General features: G+C 38.5%; 1 protein-coding gene across 1 annotated transcript; it reads right to left on the bottom strand.

Moving 5' to 3' along the window:
* Window positions 1-969: 969 nt before the first annotated feature.
* Window positions 970-15,968, bottom strand: MEI4 (meiosis-specific 4 homolog (S. cerevisiae); the record flags this gene model as incomplete). Its single annotated transcript, XM_009575979.1, has 2 exons — window positions 970-1,573; window positions 15,728-15,968. Coding segments are annotated over 2 exons (845 nt in total), but the record flags the coding sequence as incomplete, so codon positions are not given.
* Window positions 15,969-16,684: the final 716 nt, after the last annotated feature.

Here is a 16,684-nt window from a genome sequence, read left to right as displayed (position 1 = left end):
CCCCCCCCCCCAGTTTGGTAATGATACTTAATTGATTTTTACATTCTGGGGTAAATACTTAATACACAGTGAGTGGGATTCATTTGAAATTAAGACAAATGGGTACATCTGTCCATAGGTGTAGCAGATGGCTAGGCTCTCATTTTGCTAAAGGCAACTCTAGCGCTCATCGTAAAATAGGGACCTAGTATGGGGTCAGCATTCTTTAGGCTCCAAGGATTATAGGGATACTATCTCAATTTACTACAATGGTAGTGTAGTTACATACATGTGGACACTAAATTGGTACATTTAAGTCTCAAACAATTCCACCATCATGCCTGTTCCAAGTTACTCTAAAAGACAGAATGAAAACCGAAAATCCTAAGACAGACAATGGAATTCACTACTTATGGGAAGTCTTGTGAAGACAGACTAGGGATATTTCAGTTGAATGAGGAAACTAACAAGATGATGCATGCAACAATGCAAAATGATGAATACAGACAAAATGCAGCTCAGTCCTATTTGCTGTTCGAGCTGGGGCCATGCCATTTCTGAATTTTTCACTCATTTGCTGATTTATTTTTAAAATATGAATTTGCAAATGTCTAGAGAGTGACTGATATCTTTGAAGCAAACCAACCTATTAATCTAGGTGCACAAGAAAGAATAAAAAATTCTATAGTCATTACTTTGTGAATATCTACACTATATCTTCATATAGCATGAGAAACAATGTGGTTTTCTCTCATATTTTCTATAAAGTTGTTTTAATCTGCCTTTTTAACAGTTTTTTTAAAAACTCCTGTACTCAGGAATAGACTAGAAGAACTTGCATGCATGAGCAAGAACTTTTTCAAATGCTTTAGAGCATTTATTGTCTATATCACAAAAACGAACAATTAAAAAATCTCGGAGAAGTACTCTTCAAAATATAGTAAGACAAACTAATATTTCAAAAAGTGCATAAAACCAGGAGAGTATTACCGTATATTGAAATGGTGTAAGAAAGACTGAAGATGTTTTAAACTTACCCTATTGACATTGCTGTTTCTTAAAATAATCTGAATTAGATTTTTCTTAAATTCTTCCAGCTTCTTGAAACACTTCTTCAAAACATGATTAGATAATTTAGTATCAGTTATTAAACTGATCAAAACACAAACCGCTTCAGTAAGAAAATTAGAAACTGGAAATTTAGGACTGTTGTAAAAAACAGTCAGTCCATCAAGCAACTGAGACACTGAATGGCATACAGTGAAAGAATCATTCTCAAGCTCTGTGAAGTCTGCTTGAAGAATTCCTCCTTCTGACAGTTTTCTTATTTCAAGCAGATGTTGCAAAAACTGCACTGGAGCAGTCAGAGATTCCTCCTTGCTACTACAGCAAAGATTCAATGGGGGAAGTCTTTCCAACCAATGTTTAGAAGTGTCGACATGCTCAGATTGGTGAAAATCAGAAGTTATGCCTAAAGAATCAAATGCATAGTCACTAGACACATCACATCCAGAGTCTTCTAGCTGACTTGAGTAACTCATAGGGTTTGTACATTCCTGATCCAGAAGAGTTTTAGCAGAGGCATCTGGTTTTCCTGAAACACAAATGTGAAAGTTACATTTGTGTAATACTTAAATACATGCTTATAGGAAGTGTCATATTTCCTTTCTCCTTTTGCTTCCACACAAAAATCACGTAATACATATGTATGCTCACTCCCCAAGAACTTCCCATGACTAGAATTTAGCTGTGTAAGAAGATGACATTTTTAAATTAAAGTCAAAACTTCTTTTAAACTGTTTGTGAACGAGATGTTTTATGCTCATAGTAATATGACCAGCAACTTTGAGTTTAAAATTCTGATGGTTTTAAGTTTTCACATATATAATTTAAGTGGACATCACATGAACAGTTTAAGTAGACATCTATACTCTCATTAATTCCTGGGGAAAGAAATGCATGTAAATTTCTGACCCCCCAAACATTTTCACTACTTTTATTCTCAAGAACTCAGACTGCTTGTAAAAGACAGTGAAGGTCTGTTACTATAAATGCATCAAATAAGATCTTCTCCTTTACTTGTACTCTTTCTCCCCAGGTCAGGTAAGGAATTCTAACAGAGTTAAAGTTGAACAGAACATTACACTTGAGCTGTTTATTATTTAACAAAGAAAAACATTCAGAACCAAAAACTTCTGTATCCTCATACCACCTCTCTCTCATACCATCTTCTTCAAAGACACACAAACTACATTACAGAAGGTATGCACTGCATTCACGCTATTAAATTATTTTCGTACACCATTGCAGAATCTCTTTCATCCTGTTTCATACATTAGATATATTTAAGTCAGTGTCTCTGGGCATAAACTCAGTACTAGGTGACAACAGACTCCCTCTGTGCTACATGCTACCTATGTCAAAAGATTACAGTCAAAACAAGCAAGAGACATTAGAGTAGTGAAGTGGAAGTCCAACAAGCATAAACCAACAAGTGCTATGAGGCAAGGCTAGAACCCCATCTGACCAACTCCTTGCTGTGCCCTGCTTACTGGGGCACAGCCACAAACTGCTTCTCCTCTCACTCTTAAAAAACATGCATATACTGTTCATATTTTCCATAAGGATCCAAAGCAATCATAGAATCATTAAGGTTGGAAAAGACCTCTAAGATCGAGTTCAACTGTCAATGCAACACCACCATGCCCACTAAACCATGTCCCTAAGTGCCACATCTACACGTCTTTTCAATACTTCCAGGGATGGTGACTCAACCACTTCCCTGCGCAGCTCCTCTGTGTTTGTATTCTTAAATGAATAAAAACATTTTATAGATTGTTTGGCTGATGGGAAATAAATGTTATATTTCATGGCAAGTTAAAAAAAGGATTTTTAACACAGAAAACATCACTAGGCAGCAATCTACGGTATTCTGTACACTAACGAAACACCACTCAAAAAAGTTTATACAGACTTCATTAAATATTCAATTTCAAATGGAATTCTGACCATTACTTCAGTCTCTGAAAACATACCAGATCATCCAATGAGGGTACTACTACTGAGATAGAAACTGGAAACATGGTTTATTTATTTATTGTTGAGTTTCATGCCTTTAACATTCAGACATACTCAAAATTGAATAGGATTGGTACCAACTGACTCACAATGAAAGGGCTAACTGGGGGGAAATCAACTGACATTTCCAGAAGGTAGGAAAAGCAGGGCTTGTAAGGCCAGCCTAGCATTTTATATATTAACACTGTTCCCAAATGCCCTGCATACCCAAACATGGAAAGCAAGCAAAGAAGCAAAGCACACTTCCCATGGTGTGACTAACAAAACCAGATATCAATCTTTCATGTCTTCTCTCTCTAGGGTTTTAAGCAAAAGACATTCTAGAAGAGAAAAACTGAAAGTTGCTTTTGGTGCTGTTTAAGGAAAATATGCCCTTCTAGGGAATCCATCAACTGTGAGTTCACTATGTGGATATTTTGTTCCTGTTTTTAATCCCATGGCGCAATATGAAAATTGCTCATGAGGATGTAGCACCAGGATTCAAAAGAAGCAAAGCAAGAACTACGTGCAAAAAACTGTATGTTTATTCGCTGACTCCCTTGTTGAAGGGAAAAAAAATAGCAGAGGTAAAAGAAAGGAGAAGAAAGAGAAGAAAAAGGAAAGAAGAGTATAATACAGAAATATCCGTAGGAACCAAACTTAAGATCATTCCCAAATAAAAGAGGTAACACATACAATAAAACACTCCGACCAGTAGGAGACAATGTTGCATTTATGCTTACGTTCTACTCACTGAGATACCAAACTCCTGTCCCATGATGAGCTTCCAGAAAACCCAGTTATAGTAAGTCCCCAATAGCAGCATATTTCCTGTTCAACGAATAATACAAAATGCTTTAAAAATGTTCAGTCATTGATATATTCTAGTCATTTGAGGAGGAGGTGGAAATTATCTTTTAAAAAAATAAACAAATCACCCACCAGGAAATACTCATTATTTCCCTCAAAATGTCTAGAAACAGCTTATCATTTATTTCTTGAAAGAAGGTAAACTAATCACTTTGTACTTACCTACTATTTAAATGAGAAAGCAGTCTTGATGTTCACACCATACGGTTATCAAATACAAAAACCAACCAAACAAAAAAACCCCAAACAGCATTAAGCCTGCCTCACACTAACAATCATCTTTAAACAATTTCAAGAACATTTGACTATAAATATACCAGAACAAGAAATATGAAAATTTAGTGTGCATGATAAACTAACCACAAAATTTTACAATGCCTTTATATAGGTAGTGAAATATCTGGTCATGAGCAATTTTACAGCCTCCTAAATATGTCACATCAGATTCAGGAAATATTTAAACTCTTAATTCCTATTTAGGACTTTAGCTCCTTACTACATTAAGATCCTGAGCTGAAAATCAGAACAGCTTTGGGGTGCAAAGGCTGCAGAACTGACATCCCTCTACACATATCCCCTGTTGCAGTAAGTGTTTGGCCTGAAAACCAGCAGTCATTCAAGGGACAAGGCAGTGACTTGCATACTGTGTATAGTATGTATGCAAGGTTTGTAGACACTTCTGCGAAGCATAAGAACTCAAATGCACATACTGCGGTGGGACCACAGAACACAGAGGCTTTTATCAGAGGAGTGAGATGCCAGTAAGTCTTATGATTTGAGAGTGTGGAGTCTTCAGCTAGTCCTGAGGACGCAGAGTCTGGCAAACACCAAAGTTCGCCCCATCTCCCAGGTGAATTCTGTCACTTCTGAATAACCACCTTAATACAGACACGAAGACTCAGTTCCAGGTCAAGAAAGGGAGGAGGAGGAAGAGCCAACTGCTCCACCAGGACAGGAAAATACCTCTTGTCTCCCGAGTGCCTGTTGCCAGCAGTATGGTCATAAGGATTCTCAGAGCTGTGAAGAGACAAGGGAATTACCCAGCTCCTGGTCCTACCCAACGCGGAATAAGAGAGGCAGCACTTGTAATGTGCTGTAGCAGGAGCAGGGGTGGTGGAAGATGCCTTCTCAGACACCTGCACTACTGGCTGTCACAGACCAAGCAGTGTTTGAACAAGGAAGGCGACATGCTATACGTATTTCAAAATTTAAAAACTGAAGAAAGGTCCTCAACTGATGAAATTGCTGTGGAATCATAAAATAGCCTTCAAGTCTTTTGAAAAACCTAATATACCTGCAGTTACACCACAAACAGGGATTGTAGAACAGAAAATGGGCTTGAAGGTGGCAGATGTAAGAAACAAAGTGAAGAGATGGTTTGAATTCTGCAAAGCAAAAATTACTTCAGTTTCAAGCATTAGGCATTGTTTATATTCTCTCACTTTGTGAGCACATGCATGGATTATCACTTGAAAAATCTAAAACAATGGTGTTAGACATGTAAAGCTCTCTTAAAACTCAGTTACAATTGACAGGCTCAGTTCCACTTCTAAAAAAAAAAAAAAAAAGACAATTAAAAATGAGACAATCTTAGAAGCCTCTCTAATGATACTGCATTCTGCTTTCCAAGTAGGTGTTCAGTCAATAACTTCCAAAAGGAAACAAAAACGTATGTGAAATCATTAATATTTTTTTCCTATTGTGTTCACTTCTCCACTGCATTTTTCAGGACTCTTATTCTTCACTTTATCTTCATTGATTGGTTTGTTACAAGTGCACTTTCCATGAACAATGAATCAAGTTTATTCTCTTCTTAAAAAAACTCCTCACAGATATTAACTGTTTTCTTTATCTTTTCTTCATGTGTAAGCCTGTCTCTATTCTGCTGTTTTCATTACTAACAAAGCTGGCTGGTTGAGAAGAAACCATCTCTCCTCCCTCATGAACTTCTGTGCATGTAGCACACCACTGTTGTCCTCATCTGGAACCAAACCAAACTTCTGTATATACCAAAGCAAAGAAATATTGTCTCACATATTTGAACATTTTGAAATAATAATGAAAAAATAATAAAAAGCTTCCAGGATTCTCCAAATGAAGAAATTTTAGAAGCTATGTATTCCACACTTTGCTTCTGCATTTCCACGTTTTTTTTATAACCAGCTTGGAAAACAAAGTTCTTCTGTTTAAAGCTAAGGTAAGTCATGCTGACATACTTTGTTCCATTTAGGAATAATTTCACAGAAATTAATATAGGACCAAGTACCTAAAATTTTCAAATTAATTGTTCAATGCCAGGATTTAAATGTTTCTCAGAAGGCTTAGAAGCATATACTTCAATTTGTTAGGGATTTTGCTTACATAAAGCATCTAAACGTTTAGAATTCAGTAAGAACTGAGAAGGATTTTGAGGATATAAACATTCATTTTTAGGGGATTTCTGTAGAAGACAAATCTTTTTGAATTTTTTGAAATTACAAATTGAATTTTTTTGAATTACAAATCTTTTGTAATTCAAGTCAAATAAAGAATACTTGCAGCAAAGATATGGAAGGATCGATAATCAGGTGACAAACATACAGATTTGGGTCAGTTAATGCTCATCAAGCAGCTTTCATGACAAACAATCTAACATATCATAGAATCATAGAATAGTTTGGGTTGGAAGGGACCTTAAAGGTCATCTAGTCCAACCCCCCTGCTGTGGGCAGGGACATCTTCAACTAGATCAGGTTGCTTAGAGCCCCATCCAACCTGACCTTGAATGTTTCCAGGGATGGGGCATCTACCACCTCTCCGGGCAACCTGTGCCAGTGTTTCACCACCCTCATTGTGAAAAATTTCTTCCTCACATCTAGTCTAAAACTACTCTCTTTTAGTTTAAAACCATTACCCCTTGTCCTGTCACAACAGGTCCTGCTAAAAAGTTTGTCCCCATCTTTCTTATAAGCCCACTTTAAGTACTGAAAGGCTGCAATAAGGTCTCCTCAGAGCCTTCTCTTCTCCAGCCTGAGCAACCCCAGCTCTCTCAGCCTTTCTTCACAGGAGAGGCGTTCCATCCCCCTGATCATTTTTGTGGCCCTCCTCTGGACCCATTCCAACAGTAATATGGTTTACAGTATTGACCATCTCAATGAGATGACTGAAATTTGAGTTCTAAGCTAGATAGGGGGTATTTCAAGATACCAAGTGAATTAATGTTACCTATGAAGACTACCTGTCTGAACTGGTAGTACTGAACTGGAAGTACTATGTCTTACTAAAAATGCTTTGCATTGTCAAACAAACTGAGCTTTGCTAAGAGACAAGAAGTATCAATCAATGCAGATAGCAATGATCTGGGTGCAACTGTAATGAGCTGAAGGCTGAAATGAGGTGGACTCCCTAAGAAATCAGCTAGAGTGTGCATTCCTAAAAACATCTCTTTTCTTGAATGCAACATGGTACAAATGTTTGGCTTTTGTGCTTATATACCCCAAAGCCCACAAAGAGGAACTCAAGTCTAAATTTGAGTTAGGTTAAGGTTGCCCAAAGAGGATGTGGGATCTCCATTCTTAGAGATACTCAGAAGCTGTCTGGACATGGTCCTGCACAACTGGATCTAGGTGGCCGTGCTTGACAAGGGGGTTGGACAAGATGACCTCCAGTGGTCCCTTCCAACCTCAACCATTCTGTGACTCTGTATTTCCAGAGAAAAATTTGACTGATCCTTAGCTCCCTACATCAGATGTCTAGGCAAGAGGATCCTAATGGCCATTGCCACAATTCTTACCTAGTTTTTACCATATACAGTTTCCCCCAGAACTATCATTCTGTTACCCAGAAGAAAGGAAATGAATCTACACTAAATTAGGAATCCCACTTGCTTTTATGAACCTTATTCCTAAAAATCACTATGCATCTTATCAGGAACTTGATCTATACAGGGAATTTATAAAATCGTAACAAATCCTTTCTCTTGTTGGGACAGTTGGGTTGGTTTTGCCTCTGAATGGGTTCATTATACAGAAACTTGGAAAGAAAAGGATGCTTCTCGGATCCCTTTGCCCCAAGTATGTGCTTAGAACAGCTGTAGCAATGCCATCTGATAAGACAGACAGCATCTGCTTTCAAAGGGAGAAAGTTTCCACAACCAAACCAGACCTGTTATCCATGGAAGAAGCAGTACTCTGAGATTTCAATGAATCATTACACTCCAGCTGGTGCTTTTTCCAGATTGCAAATTAACTTATTTAATTATCCTGAAAAGGCCTCAGCTTTCATAAAGTTCCCCATTGTGTCACTACAATTATGGAGAACAGATTTATCTCATCATCATATTCCAAGAGCCATATTCCCATAAATCTGTGCTAAACACATTTTAACTCCATTTTTGTCATCTCACATATCTGTTCTCAATTCTCTGCTCCCCTCCTAAAAAAATAAAATACTTTTTAGGTTGTGAGACGTTACTTGCAATGCTGCCTACTTGCATTAGCACCACTGGTAGAAGCATGGGAGTACACTAGTACACTTAAGATATCAAATGACAGTTCATTTTTGAAGTATTGTCTGTCCGACACCATCATGCCTTAGAGAAAATGCTGAGATGACACTTACTTAGACTGGGCTGCCCTTACGGATCTGTATGGAGAGAAGGCCACCTTTGCGGGGGGGGCGGGGTGGGGAGGCGAGGCAGAGGGGGAGAGGGAGGGAGGAAGAATCTCTTCATGCAGAAACATCACATCCCTAACCACCAAACAAAAATAATTAGATCTGTTTTCCATGGCGACATCAAACTAAGTGTTGACTGCTGCCCAGTGGAGAATCCTCTCACCTTGGAAAAAGGAAGCTAGAAAAGAAAGAAGCCAAAGATGCCCCCCAAAGAAGCTGACAATTCCTCTGCAACTGTCTTTTGCATTCCTTGCTTTCTGCCAAATACCAGGGGGTGGGAAAATGGTGACACGACACAGCAATCTACAACAGCAGCTCATTCAAACATACTGACTTGAAGAAACAGCTTTTACATAAACATACCATGATAACTTTGAAATTCGAGTCTATATTCCTCTACCTCACTACCATGCCATAGGAATTAAAATCTTTGCTAAGCGCTGTTCAGGGCAGCTGTAAACATTTCACACCGTTTCATCTTCTTTCTGGGGAGGGAAGTAATTTCTCCTAATAGACTAATATGTTTTAATCATTATTATTCACTCTGATTTGGACTGCTGCTCCATCCACTAACGAGAAAGATTCCTTTATGAGGCTGCAGATAACATATTCACTGAGGAATGTGCATATGTTTTGGTCTGATCTTTCTGAAGTCATCTGATTAGTTTCTCTTTGAAAATGAGCTTAAAAAAAAAAATCTACTATCAATTACATTCTCCCATCGCTCCTTTTAACGCAAGCAGGCAGAGGAAACATCACAAGTTAAGTTATTTAAGTCACAGTGGAGAGTTTTGCCCTTTCAGAGGTTTAAAATCAAATTCTTCAGAAAAGATTTTGACTGGCTATCACTCTTCCTGCTCTCATCAAAGCAGGACTTATCCGATCCCTCCTTTGCCTACTGAGGAAATGCTGGGGTTTTAGGCTGAGCACCCAGAGTTTCCGCCTCTCCCTACTGCGCAAGAAACACCCAAGCCATGACTTACAGGGAAGTGGAAAGGGAAGAGGTGGCTGAATTCTGTGACCCAAAACAAGGCTGCTGGGAAACTGCAGTTGTGTATTGTTTATGATCAGTTTTACTTCAGCTGATGAGCTGGTTGGTTCCAATTTTATGTTTCTGCTTTTGCAGCAAGTCTGAGCTTCCAGCAAGAAGAAAGGAGACGGAAGTGTCTTCATTCATACTAACCTACAAAGGAAATTGCTCTCTTTTTCCACATGTACAACTAAATGCCTCAAGAAACTCACTAAGTTGAGTGAAGCAGGACATACAAAATTCTTTTTGTCTCTGGCTCTTATTCCCTAAAGAGATACAAGTTGCTTCAAGTGTCTTGACACAGGAAGCAGAATTTAGGGGACAGTATCCTGAAAAGTCAAACACAGCCTCAGTACACAGTTAAAAATCAGACATTCATGTTAATCACACTCTGACTCAGAGTTCAGCATTTCCCTAAACGCACAGACACACTATGGTAGGGTGGGCTGGCAGCCATATGCTACTGTGGAGGCTAAGAACACAGGAGGGGACTTCGGGCATGGCAGATGAAGTTCTACTGTAAATGATCTATAAAAGGAACAATAAACTAATTCCAAAAAAAAAGGGGGAGGGGGAGAATCTGATTTTTTTTTTTTTTTTTTTCCAATTAGACAAGCAAGAAGTTCAGTAAATTCCTATCCACTGCATAAGAAAGGAATAATATGAACCAAGACTGAAGGTGAAGCTAAGGAAGAAAGAATACATAGTCAATACAAGTTTTGCTAAAAACGTACCCTGGATAACTGATTTGGAACTCTTCAAGAGCACGAGCCTAAAGTAACCAAGGCAATAAACATCTATCCTCTAAATTGTCATTCCTAAAATACATGCTTGGCAAAAAAGGGTAGAATATTGCATTTATACCTTCTTAGGCTGGAGTAACAGCTGCAGGCTTTTCAGATCTCTTTAACAGAGACTGCCAAGAAACAATATGATTGTTGATTTAATGAGCTGATAACAGCTAAGGAATTTGTCTTAGAGGACAGATGCTTCAATCCATGAATCTATCAATTCATCAATGCTTTGTAAGACCCTTCGTCTTTTCACGTAGCTCCAAAGCAAAATGACAACAGAATGCTCAAATATTTTATATTCTTATTCTTGGAATAACACCAACAAGTTTCTCTCCTCCTCTGTGAAATTTCAATCTGAATCAAAGAAAGGCAAGCAACTTTGATTAATACGAAATTTGACTTTTTTCTACCCATGGGTGTAGTTGTCAGGACAATACTGGCAAGGTGAAAAATAACAAAAAGACAATTACAAAAACATTTGCTTCTCCTCCTCCTTGAATGGCTGACGTACAGCCAAAAGCACCACCATGTAAAAGGAATACCAATGTCCTTGTATTCAGAAAGACAGCTGCATATTAAGTCAAATAAGGAACTTCCAGCACAGTCAGTGAATATATACCACAGCAATTTTATAAACAACACATTAAACTGTAACAACCCATACTACCAAACAGTTTACTTGTAGCAAAGCATGCTCCTCCCCCTCAGCGAGGAAACCCAAACTTTTTTAGGATCTCTGAGGACAAAGAACTAGTCAGGTGGGACAAAAATAATTTAGACAACAGATCTTTTAAAATGGATACTTTGTTCTTTCTCCTTCAAATGCTTGTGCATCCATACTGTGTGCAACTTTATGGGGAGAACGAAAAGAGGCGTCACAGCTTCAAAGAGCTCACAAATTTCTCACATCAGGGAAATAAAACTCCATGGGCAGTCTCTAATCATTCCTGAAGCTTCTGAAAGACCTACTATTATTATTACAAACAGCAGGTGGGAGAGGAAAGCTCTCACACTCAGAATGCAGAGCAGGGAAGATACAGGTGCAAAGTGAACCTTGGCTGAAGGACTCAAACTCTTCACTTCCCAACAGGCAGCAGCAGACACAAATGGCAGTTTTTGATCCTTACTGCACGAGATTTTCTGGTGGTGGATTTTGTGAAACCCTGGTATTCTTGCATCTATAGAGTTTTAAAGCAGAACACAAGAAAGCCAAAGAAAAGCTGAGGGTTTGAATTCTTTCAAGAGGTTGCATTGTTTTAAGCAGAACACCAACTCCAAAAATAAAGCTGGAGAAACGAGTGGAGGAGGAAAAGGATCCATGATCTCTACAGATTACCAGTTATCCTCGGCCCTAAAGGGAACTTCTTTGGTATGATATTAGGTAGCAAACTTGGGCAATATACCATAAACAACAAACCGTAACAATGGCTTGATGGATCTATAGTAGCCTTCAGGTGAACAAGATGGAACACTACTTACACCACTTTTCCTCTCAACTTAGATGCAAGCTCCTTGAGTCTTCCTATCACAGCAGTAGCCAACCTTCAGCTTCTAATCTCCATGGGCTTGAAAAATCTCAAAACTGGCACAACACATGAGAGGAAATTTTTAATCCCAGAGCAGAAGATGTCAGTGGTAGAGTGGCCCCTATCTCAGGTAGGCTTTGCTTCTACGACCATCTTCCTTTAAATGTCAACCACGGGTATTCTGCTCTTAATACACATCGTCAATGTATGTATGTGGTCTGGGGTAGTAATTATGGTATTGTTCCATGGTAACCATGGTATCGTTCCACTTGAGCTATGATCCGGGTAAGGAATGCTTCAGGGCTGTCAGAGATGACGAATTATTCCCTGCTCTTGTTCCTTACTTAGTTAATTATGACCCCGGACCACACCGGATAGTGGCCAAGATGGAAATTTACTGATGACTAAAGCCAATCATCTGGCAAACCTATAAACAGTGGTCCCAAGCCAGACCCTTTGAGTTCTCCTGGACCGCAGCGGGCTGTGCCCATAGTCTCCCTCTGAGTGGGACACCTCTCAGAGTTCACAAACTCTCGAGTTTGTGATATTCGGAGGACTGTCGGAACCTGGGCTGAAACACTCCTCGGCCGAGACACTCCTCGGGGCTCAACCCTTCGCCCGTTGAGAAATGCCAAGGCATTTAATGTGAGTATTTCACAGACTCAAGGGGAATTTTTAAGCAGTATCTTTATCTAGCTATAGGCCTTTGTCTTTCATGAATTTATCTAGCTATGGGACCTTGTGTGTGAATAGATCTTTATTGTGTGTCTGTGTGTACTGATTTAGATAACTAACAATAAGCATAATCTATAATTTAGTAATTGTAGTAAACTTGATGAACTCGCTTTGTAACTGTTAAATTAGTCAATGATTAAGTGCTGTCAAACTCTTATAACCTACCTTAAAACTGTGAATGAACTTTAGGTCGCTGCTAAACATATATAACCCCTTAGGCATAAACCGTTGACCAGGTCTGAGACTAGGAGTAGATCCAGCCGCACCCAGACTCCTCTCTCAGAAGGAATTTAGAAAACAAGGGCGTCTACTCTGAACCTCGTGACTCAACGGGAGGGTCTTCCTTATCCTTTTGTTCTTGGTCTTTCTACAAATCATTCCAACAGAATCCTGACACAATTTTCCCTGTGTATACTTAATCCATATAATGAATAATAGAGTGAACCTTGCCATCGAATTCTGTTAAGTCACACTTTTACAAATTTCTGTTAAAATCACCTTTTGCTGATACCTTTGTCAGTGATTCTTTAAGCGGCCTCAAAACCACTCACTTGTGACAAACTGGCGTCAGCAGGATCCTAAATCAGTATTTCATGACACTGGATCACCAGAAGAGTGCACAGATCTCACCAACAGATATCCCATCAGGTATCAGTAATGACCTTTCTTTACTCAAAAGCAAGAGACTGAGCATTTGTCTCCAATGTAACTGCAACCATGAATGCTCACTCAGCAGTTATACTTGTTTGATGAAGAACATCTTTCCAAAATAACATATGGCTCAAATTCGTTATCAATCAGGAGAGTTCACACGTCATACCAAGGTTTAAGAAGGGGGGGGGAGGGAGGAGAATGAAAGAGTCAAAAGAAAGAAATATCAGAAAAAATGGCTGTCTCAAAGTTAGACTCCAAGACCTCAAAAGTGTCCTTTCAATGTTAAGGAAAACTTGTATGAAGAAATAGAAATTATGATACAGTTCAGATTTTCCACACATTTCCACTCTTACACCCAAGTGGTTAAGAGAAACTGAAGGGGAAGACTACGCCCTACTCCTCTTGGACAGCATGCGATGCAGGTGGGGCTGACATGAACTCCCACAGACATTTCAAATGTCAAAAGGTTTTCTGTCTAACAGGTTTATCAACAATGAAATCATAAATATAAACAAACATTTGAAGGGAAAAGCAGCTACACACTAATCCTTCAAATTAGTAAGGTGTTGGTTTTGTTCCCTGGAGAAACTGAAGGAATATAGAAGGTTTATAGATACCACATACTCATCTCTACTATTTATGATCCATTAGCTAAACATAGATTGAAATTAAAGTTTGGCTTCACTGAAAAATGAGACTTGGTCAGCTACCCAAGGCATGTTTGAACAGGCTGCTGAGATCATAAAACATAAAGAGAGCTATTTATGAAGAGCAGCTTATTGAAGTGATTTGCGAATCATGGGACTTTTTCTAAGCCAGTCAGCCTATTGCTAGCAGAATGGAGAGGGATGTCTTTTGTGCATAATTCACTATATCCATATTAGTGAATATCGCAATGGGTCAAGTGAATCATAAACTGTAGAGTAAGCGTGCTATTTCCCTGTAGAGATTATGAAGAAAGCATAGAAGATTTATTGCAGCTGTAGACATCTACAATTATACAAGACTTACCACATTTTAGGTCTGTGAACAAACTTCACTGTGACTAGGGCAATGAAAATTAACATCCTTTGGAAGAGGTGTTACTCGCCAGGGACAGTTGCTTTTCTCCGCCTATCTCGCAACTAGAAAAGCTTACTTTGGCAAGTGAGATATCAGTATTGCTCAGTTCAACAGCTTGGGGTAGAGAATCTTTAAAAAGTTAAGACTTGGAACACAGAAGTGCAGATTAATTGATTTCATTATGCATCATATGCAATCAGTTCTTCACAACATTAAGACACCTGTTGCAAGCAGCACCTTGAAAGTTACTTTTACCCTTAAATAAATTCATGTTAGGAATAGGTTGCAGAGAACACACACACAAACAATAACTAAGTATGAATAATCATTAAATCACTTCTCTAGAGAGAAAGGTCTATTATAAAAAAAAAAAAATCATTAGAGCTTCTAGCTAAAGTCGAATACATTCCCCCTCTCGGTCAAAGTTAGAATCCAGAAATCTTTTCACAAGGCAATAAAGAAGCTATCGTTTCAGTACAAAAGCATTCCAGTAAAGCCTCATCAAGTTTTCTATCAGGGAACCTTCTAAAAATCTCAAGTCATAAAGCAACTAGCTAGACATTTGGATTTTAGAGATCCCATCAACAGTGAGCTGTCTCTCTCCTTCAGCCCAGAGCGTTTTGGCCTCCATCTCCCAGGGGATTATCTCCCCAGAGCATGGAGACATCCTCCACTGCCTGACTTTCAAGCTCATCCTGTGCCATTGATCTCTCAGAGTGAGAATGACTCACTTCACACGCACAAGTCAGAGAAACGGTGCTGTTTGAGGTAATTTTTTTTTTCATATTCTTTAACTGACACCTTTCCTGAATTCTACAATATCAGACTTACAATAATTTATGTCATAATAAACATTCACAGTATCCACAGTCTAAATACATTAACAGAGATAGCAGACAAACAGTCCTTTGCTGGCTCAACCTTCTGTTATACATATTAGGGATTTATGCTTTCAACACATTGGCTTAAATTCTGACTTTAAGCATCTTTAAAGTGGTAAAAAAAAAATGCAGTATGTCCTTAAGACATGTTCCAAATGTAAATAGGGTACATCAATATTCTTACAAACTAGTATATCTGAGGTTATAGAGTAATACTTTGTATTAACAATTTTGTCTGGAATTATTCCGTATGATACATGTCGATTCTGAAGGTTAAAAATGTAAGTTCTGAGTAAGCATCAAATTCTTAAGCTCAGTCCCATTACAAATCAATTAAGTGTTCTACTACTTCAGGGCTTTGGGAAAAATAGAAAGCTGTACACTAAAGACTCTCGGTATCTAGGAACAAGAAATGGTGCAGGTAACATGAAAGCTGTTTGTTTCCTTGCTACTGCAACATAGTCAGAAATTATTTCAGAAACATACCATTTTCCAAGCAGAATCTCTGACAGATCTTGTTCAAGAGAAGTTCCTGACGTAATCGAAGAACTTCAGCTTCCAGCGCTTCAACTTTCAATTTCCATCCAAAATCTTGTTCGGATACACTTTCGGCAAGGTGCTCAGTGTATTCTTTGCAACTTTTCCCTGGTGGTTTTGAGTGGATAATTGCAAAAGCCAGTGCTAGTTTTGATATTTTCAAATACCAAACTTGATTTTCTCTTCTGCCTTTGATTTCTATTACATTAGAAAAACAGAAAATAAAAAAGTAACTTCACTATGTCTCTATTAAGCAAATTATGCCCAGTATTTTCTTGGCTTTGAAAACTGTTCAACAGTGAGACCAACTATTTTATTTCTAGTGCATTCCTAAATCATCAAGAAAAAGAGTAGAAATATAAGCACCTGTGCACAATAAAAACATACATGAGCTGCGCTCCAGCTATAACAATAAAATTCAGGCACTGTTTGAGAGTAATTGTGCAAATAGCAAGCACTTCAAATAGGCTTTTGTTAGCAAAATTTTAAATGCAGATGTTATCTTCACTAAAACAAAGATGAATACACTAGAAATACTAACCTCAAAAAACCCCCTGACGTGCCCCTCCCACCCCCCGAAAAAAAATCCTAAGCCCATGACTGAAGAATGCATATGGGGTTATTTATACTTAGCTTAAACACGATACGTACACTTTCTTGAAAGTGTACCCAAAAGTCCCAGCGCTCAGAAGATAAAACTTCTGAGGTGGTTGTTAGTGCCTGGTTTTGGACACCTGGTATTGCTGCACTTGCAGTTCTAAGTCTACATTAAGCCTCAAGCCTGCAGAAAGGTCTATGCAGACAGCTTCAAAGAGATGCAAGTGGCTAGTAAGATAAGTGAAGAAGACGGTTGGTTTTATCAGCTCTGTTACAAACAGTGAGGACGGGGCAAAAGGCATTATAAGA

The sequence above is a fragment of the Fulmarus glacialis genome, unplaced genomic scaffold (assembly GCF_000690835.1).
Source record: "Fulmarus glacialis isolate BGI_N327 unplaced genomic scaffold, ASM69083v1 scaffold934, whole genome shotgun sequence".
Taxonomy (NCBI): Eukaryota; Metazoa; Chordata; class Aves; order Procellariiformes; family Procellariidae; genus Fulmarus; species Fulmarus glacialis.
The sequence above is the reverse complement of the archived record's forward strand: the minus strand, read 5'-3'. Positions and strand labels throughout refer to the sequence as shown.